At 46.8% G+C, this 7,500-nt stretch overlaps 1 protein-coding gene across 5 annotated transcripts in view; it reads left to right on the top strand.

The window, feature by feature from the left end:
- nbeal2 (neurobeachin-like 2) overlaps nt 1-7,500 on the top strand; it is a 93,635-nt gene that overhangs the window by 43,172 nt on the left and 42,963 nt on the right. For all 5 annotated transcript variants that reach the window (XM_063220287.1, XM_063220273.1, XM_063220280.1 and 2 more), the window contains 5 exons: nt 1-268; nt 1,216-1,298; nt 2,059-2,151; nt 2,669-2,840; nt 5,861-5,994. The exon at nt 1-268 is cut by the window's left edge and continues 69 nt beyond it. In XM_063220287.1, coding sequence (XP_063076357.1) covers nt 1-268; nt 1,216-1,298; nt 2,059-2,151; nt 2,669-2,840; nt 5,861-5,994 — 750 coding nt within the window. The remainder of the gene's footprint in view (nt 269-1,215; nt 1,299-2,058; nt 2,152-2,668; nt 2,841-5,860; nt 5,995-7,500) is intronic.

Genomic DNA, 7,500 nt, shown 5'->3' with positions numbered 1-7,500 from the left:
CCCCCGCCCTCCCTGGCCGGCCCCAACAACGACATGGCCTTCCCCACCCACCCCAGCACCCTCACGCGCTCACAGTCCTTCCCAGCGTCCTTTGCGGCGGGCCGCTGGGGGCTGGGAGGGGTGCGGGACGCCCCCGTGCACACCATCCCGGCAGGGCTGCAGGACACGGAGTGGGGCACCCCCTCCTCTCTGGACGGCCTGCTGGGCACCGCCTTCATATGTTACGAGGCGCTGCAGCCCGTACAGACACGCACGCTCTACACTGCAGGTATGGATGGGCACACACACACACACACACACACACACACACACACACACACACACACACACACACACACACACACACACACACACACACACACACACACACACACACACACACACACACACAAACACGCACACACACACACACACACACACACGCCCTACCTGGTGAGATACTCAATTGTTTAATAATTTTAATGTGTTAATTAAACTTAAATATTATAACTAAAGAATGCCAAACTGTGCCCAGATCGCACACGCACATACACACAAACACACACACACACACATACAGCCTGAATGAATGAATGAATGAATGAATGAACATAACACAGGTGAATTGTAGACACGCTCGTCCACTTCTGAAACTATAGACGCACGTCCACGTCTACATATATAGACAGTAAACATACATGTATATTACCTGTGAGTGAAAACTAGTAGTAAAACATACCTCCTGAAGCACTGACACAGACACACAATACACACACACATACGTACACACACACATGCACACACGTACACACAGACACATACACAAACCTACACGTGCATGCATGCTTTTGCATGCATGTTGAATACCTGCCAGTGATGCACATGTTAGATATGCAGACTCCATGCTCCACAGCACCTTATCTTCCATCTCTCACTATCCTGTTATTTATGCTATGTGTCCATGTATGTTTTATGCCTGCAGTATGTTGGGTGCCATGTATAATGTTGTCTCGACTGTACAGTATGTGTTGAGATATTTTTGTTTTCCCACTAAAAGTATGGCAGTCCATGTCTACATGTTAAATGCATAGAAAGCTATAATAAAGGTGTTCCACCTCTTCACAAAACTGTCTCTGGCTATAATCTACTGAGTTGGGATTGTTGTCTAATACTAGTAGTACTATTAATTAAGTAATGATGATTATTAATTATTCTGTTTCTGTTTTTTATTCTCAGGTCCAAACAATGTGTGCCTATTCAAGTCAGATGGAGAGCTGTCGGAACTTAATAGCAAGCTTCTGCTCTACTATACTCCTCAGGTACAGACTCCATTATGTGCAGTGTAGGGATATCAACAATTAATCGATTAATCGACCTAAATCTATTGCAACACTAATCGATAACATAGAATTAATCGACATTAATCAGCATCTCGACGCGCGAGAGACCCAGGTGAAATGGGCATGAAGAAGTGCATGTGAAGAGGGGTGTGAAGAGTGGGAACATTTCAATCAAATTTGGATTAAAGAATATTTAATATAAATGAAATTAAATTTAGCATTTAATCCCTTTTTTTGGGAAACATTGAGATTTGGGGAAAAAACACAGCTTATCAATTATTCGTTACTTGATCGATAAGGTCAGTCAACTAACAATTAGTGAATTAATTGATGATTTGCATGAGCATGACTTAAAAAGAAAAGTCTGCACAAGCTGGATTTTAGCTCCTGGTGTATTCTATTCCTGTATTGATTTGGGATGATGTTTGCAATGCTGCGCTCAATGTCACAGTAATAAAATGAAACATTAGCAGCCACAACCTTGTTGAAGCTTTAGATAGCTTTAGATCCGTTTGTGTGGTTTTTTGTGAAGTTTTTGGCCTAAGGCTTTTTCAGCGTCTTTTCTGTCATGCTAACCCACTAAAATATACTACAAGAAAGAACTATACTCGAGAGTGCGGCTTTTCTACCAAAAATGTACGAATCTGTTCACTCGTGCCCAAAGACCTTGTAAGAAACAGTTTGGAGTTGAGCACACTTTCCGGAAAGAAAACAAAAGACGTTTGTGTCATTCTCCCAGGCCTTCAAGAGCCAGATCTGTCTGGACCTGTCCCCCAACCACCAGTACGACGGACGCCTAACCGGCCACCGCGTGGTCAACTGGCATATCAAGGTCTGTGGAAACACAAGCAGTGTGTTTTTAAAACCTCACTGTAAACATGAAATTTGCTGTGAGTTTTGCAAGTTTTCTTTTCTTTTTTTTAAATGTCAGCTAATGTATCTGTTCAATGTGCTGGTCCTAGCATGGGAATCCATACTTTGTATTTGAATGACATTATTGCCTTACTTCGTATTGACTCAATTTGCCTCTTTTATTGTACTGTGGTCATTTTTATGTAGTAAAACTCTGGTCTTCCTTTTGACCTGCAGGATGTGGACATCTGTGTATACACGCACACACGCGCACACACACACACACACACACACACACACACACACACACACACACACACACACACACACACACACACACACACACACACACTGTCTGTCTTTGCACTTTGCAGGGCAGGGCAGGGTTTCTAATGGTAATACCGGTACGCTGTGTGGCATAGCAGTGGTCTCGTATACACACTCACACTCAAACATTCGTCCACTTACCTGTACACGCTCTCGGTGTCTGTCTGCAGGACGTGTTGAACTCGGTGGGGGGCATGGGAGCGCTGCTTCCCCTGCTGGAGCAGGTGTGTGGTGGGGAGCAGGCGGAGACTGGCGGCCAGGAGACCTCGGACCTGCTGGGGCCAGAGCTCACATCCTCCAGGGGCCCTGCTGGCATGCTGCTTCCCCTGGGGAAATCCTCAGGTCAGTAGTGCCCAGGACTCAGTGGGCTACCGCTGTGTGTGTGTGTGTGTGTGTGTGTGTGTGTGTGTGTGTGTGTGTGTGTTTGTGCATCTGGGGGTTCTTGCCTCTTCATATCCTCCAGCGACTCGTCAGGTTAGTATTGGGGGAGGTGATTATGGAGCAGGTCAGTGAAAGGTCTTCTCTGATGCTAGAGCACTAGTACTCCCTACAGGCACATTATTCCCTTTTGGGCTGCTTGAAATTGTGTGTGCCCTGAAAAAACATCTCTATACCAACCATATCAAGCTCTGAGCCAGTTATGAAATGCTTTAAATACACAGCGTCAGCTGGTAACTATTATACTTTTTCATACATAAGTAGTCATGTACTCAAGTTTAATTTACCATAAGCACAGTAGGTAGTGAGATGGGACACCATTTCGCCTGGAACCATTGGGAAAACTCAATTGCTGAAACACAGTATGGACAAGACCAATATCGTGAACACACTCTCATTACTAAGGACAAGTCATCTCATCACCATACAGTTGCCAGTCACACATGACTGTGGATTGCATGAGATTGTTGGGCTGGGGCCTGGACTGGCCTAGGTGGAGTGTAGAGGATTTTAGATACAGATAGAAGTCTCTGAGGGTTGATGGGATGGGATGGGCCCCGTTTTTATATCCGTCTGTACCCTCCTTCCATTACACGTACACACACACACACACACACACACACACACACACACACACACACACACACACACACACACACACACACACACACACACACACACACACACACACACACACACACACACACACACACACACACACACACACACACACACACACACACACTGCCACGCACAGTTGTCTGTCCTTGCATTGTAAGGCAGGGCAGGGCTAGTGAGGGTATGTTGTGTGGCATAGCAGTGGTCTTGTATAAGACACTCAAACTCAAACATTCATCCAATATCACACACTCGGTTTGCCTGCCTGTCTGTCTGTTGTTCTGTATATTTCCTGTGCACTTTGTTTTCTACTGGTGATGTTGACTATGACTATGTCCTCGATTGTAAGTCGCTTTGGTTAAAAAGCGTCTGCCAAATGCAGTGTCATTGCGATGCAATGTAATGTAATGTGATGTCTGTGTGCCTGTTGTGTAATGTAATATCTGTGTGTCCGTCTGTCTGTCTTGAGTAGTGTGAGTCATGGTTGCGGCTGCATTGCTTGGCAGGGCATGGCTACTGCAGGAGAGTGTGTTGTGGCATAGCAGTGGTGTGGTGTGGTGTGAGGCAGATGGCTGAGCCAAGTGCCATGGGTGTCATGTTGGGTTTGGTTATGGCTGCTATGTTTGTGGTTCTTAGAGGGTGTGTGTGCATGTGTGTGTGTGTTTGCGGTTTTGAGAGGCAATGGGTATGTGTTTGGATTGGTCTGTGTGTGTGTGTGTGTGTGTGTGTGTGTGTGTGTGTGTGTGTGTGTGTGTGTGTGTGTGTGTGTGTGTGTGTTTGTGTGTGTGTGTGTGTTGTGTGTGTGTGTGTGTGTGTGTGTGTGTGTGTGTGTGTGTGAGAGAGAGGCATTGGGTATGTGTTTGGATTGGTCTTGGGTGAGGTTGTGCGTGTGTGCGTGTGTGCGTGTGTGCGTGTGTGTGTGTGTGTGTGTGTGTGTGTGTGTGTGTGTGTGTGTGTGTGTGTGTGTGTGTGTGTGTGTGTGTGTGTGTGTGTGTGTGTGTGTGTGTGTGCACTGGGCACATAACATGCAGAGGATGTGTCTGTTGGGCTCTGTGTGATATGAAGGGGAACTGACTGTTTGTTTATGAGCATGTGAGATGAACTGTTTATTGCACCAGAGGGTGTGTGTGTGTGTGTGTGTGTGTGTGTGTGTGTGTGTGTGTGTGAGAGAGAGAGGGTTTTTATTTTTCACTTTTGTTATGGTCCTAAGGCTTTGTGTGTAGGCAGAAGGTGTGTGTGTGTGTATGCGTGTCTGTGTGTGTGTGCGTGCGTGTGTGCGCGTTTTCACACACTTGCCTGCATGAACTGTATGACCGTGTTGTGTTGCCACAGAGGGGAAGTCTGTAGCATTAGCAGTGTAACAGTGTGGCTATTTGGAGAGAGAGAGAGAGAGAGAGAGAGAGAGAGAGAGAGAGAGAGAGAGAGAGAGAGAGAGAGAGAGAGAGAGAGAGAGAGAGAGAGAGAGAGAGAGAGAGAGAGAGAGAGAGAGAGAGAGAGAGAGAGAGATTGACCAATCTACCTTTGTGAGGCCACTTCTACTGGAGCACACCAACAAGATGGGGCCCTCTCTCCATGTTGGGCCCAAATCCTGGACCCCACACGTTTTGACCCCTTTTGCTGGGGTAGCTTTGTTGTTACTGGTAAAAGTAAAAGTGTAAAAACCTCACTGACAGATTAAGGTTAGGGATTGTTTTGGTTCGGGCACAGTTTAGCATTCTTAAGCAACATGCCATCATGACACATTGATTTGAACCGACTATCGCGTGTGTCCAATACGCCTTTGCAAGTTAAAGGTGTGCTCCACAACACCCTGTGACAGGTTAGGTTTAGGGATGGTTATGGTCTGAGCACAATTTAGCTAGAAATTCACCAAATGTCGCTGATCTTGGCAAAAGTAAAGCATCAGAAACATTGCTTTATTGACAGGTTAGGTTTAGGGATGATTTTGGTCAGGGCACAGCAGAGCATTTTCGCGTTTAGCAACAGAAATTCGCCGTGGCAAACTGAAATCGCCGACCTGGCAGGAAAACTGCGCAAACCTCGTCACGTGTCACAAGTGCATGAAAGTGCTTTACCGTTGCGTTTGAGGAGCGCGCCTAAGCATAAAAAAGGCATCACACCACCACGCAGAATGCACTAGCGTGCGATACATACGGCAACACATGATTGCAGCCTGTCTCCAGCTCTTTAATATGACGATTAATATGCTTAATATGAATGGAAGTCAATGGGAGGGCCCCACAAAGATATGAAGGTGGGGCTGTGTGTGCATGCATGCTTGTAACTGTCTGCTGTGTTCTTCATAGAGTGCCGTCTGGAGCGTAACAGTGTGGCCGCCTTTCTGCTCATGGTGAAGAACATGTTACGGCAGCATCCCGTCAACCAGGAGAGCCTGCTGCACTGCCAAGGCCCCGCCATCATAGGAGCCATGCTCAGCAAGGTACACACACACACACACACACACACACACACACACACACACACACACACACACACACACACACACACACACACACACACACACACACACACACACACACACACACACACACACACAGAAACACACACACACACACACAGAAACACACACACACACACACACAGAAACACACACACACACACACACACACACACACACACACACACACACACACACACACACACACACACACACACACACACACACACACACACACACAAAAGCAATCACAAAAACAAACACAGTATGCCATCGCACGTATGTAAACACGCACACTCACTGACTACTTCCTGTAGTCTACATACTACACATATGTCCTCTTCCTCAAGTGTGTGTGTGCGTGTGTGCGTGTGCGTGTGTGTGTGTGTGTGTGTGTGTGTGTGTGTGTGTGTGTGTGTGTGTGTGTGTGTGTGTGTGTGTGTGTGTGTGTGTGTGTGTGTGTGTGTGTGTGTGTGTGTGCGCATATATGTGTGTGTGTATGTGTACATACGCACATGTTGATTATAGTTTAGGCGTCTAGTCGTCTCAGTGGACACACTGGTGTGTATTGCTGTAAGGCGGAGCTTCCTGTGAGGAAATGTTCATCAGAGAGAGAGAGAGAGAGAGAGAGAGAGAGAGAGAGAGAGAGAGAGAGAGAGAGAGAGAGAGAGAGAGAGAGAGAGAGAGAGAGAGAGAGAGAGAGAGAGAGAGAGAGAGAGAGAGAGAGAGAGAGAGAGAGAGAGAGAGAGAGAGAGAGAGAGAGAGAGAGAGAGAGAGAGAGAGAGAGAGAGAGAGAGAGAGAGAGAGAGAGAGAGAGAGAGAGAGGACAGTACTACAGTATGTGTGTGAGATAGACAGAGAGAGCAGTACTACATTATGTATATGTGTGCCCACCCCACATGTTCTACCAGTGGAATGTACCCCAGCAGCAGATTGCTTGCTCTGTCTGTCTCTGCTCCTGTGAGGAACTTAAAATCCCACAGAGAGAAGACCAAATAGATGGATAGAGAACTGGAAGGGAGAGAGAGGGCGGGGGGATAGATAAAGAATAGGCAGGCAAATAAGTCATGCGTACATGTCATGTGCCCACCCACCATGAACATGTCAGTCCCCCCCCTTCTCTCTCTCTCCCTCCTCTCCCCCTCTTTCTCTCTCTCTCTCTTCCTTTCATTATGAAGTGTGTGCTCTAAGAGGTTGATCCTATCAGCTAGTTTCTCACAGCAACACTTAGGCTGAATTCGAAACGGGAGGCAGTGACTCGATGACTCTCCTCCTACATAAACTGATGAGGCAGCCGTTACGAACGGCACTAACGAGTGCGCCGCCTTGCGCATTTGATGTTACGGCGATTCTTGCGATTCTATGGCGGGAGTTACGTTCATCACGTTAGCGCTTAGCTTACGCATGCTATTTGAACGGTGAATGATCGTCAGGCGGCGGAATCGTAAAATAGGCTATAAAAAGATCTAGCGACAGCATATTTAGATA

This window comes from Engraulis encrasicolus, chromosome 2, assembly GCF_034702125.1.
Source record: "Engraulis encrasicolus isolate BLACKSEA-1 chromosome 2, IST_EnEncr_1.0, whole genome shotgun sequence".
NCBI classification, from domain to species: Eukaryota; Metazoa; Chordata; class Actinopteri; order Clupeiformes; family Engraulidae; genus Engraulis; species Engraulis encrasicolus.
The sequence above is the reverse complement of the archived record's forward strand: the minus strand, read 5'-3'. Positions and strand labels throughout refer to the sequence as shown.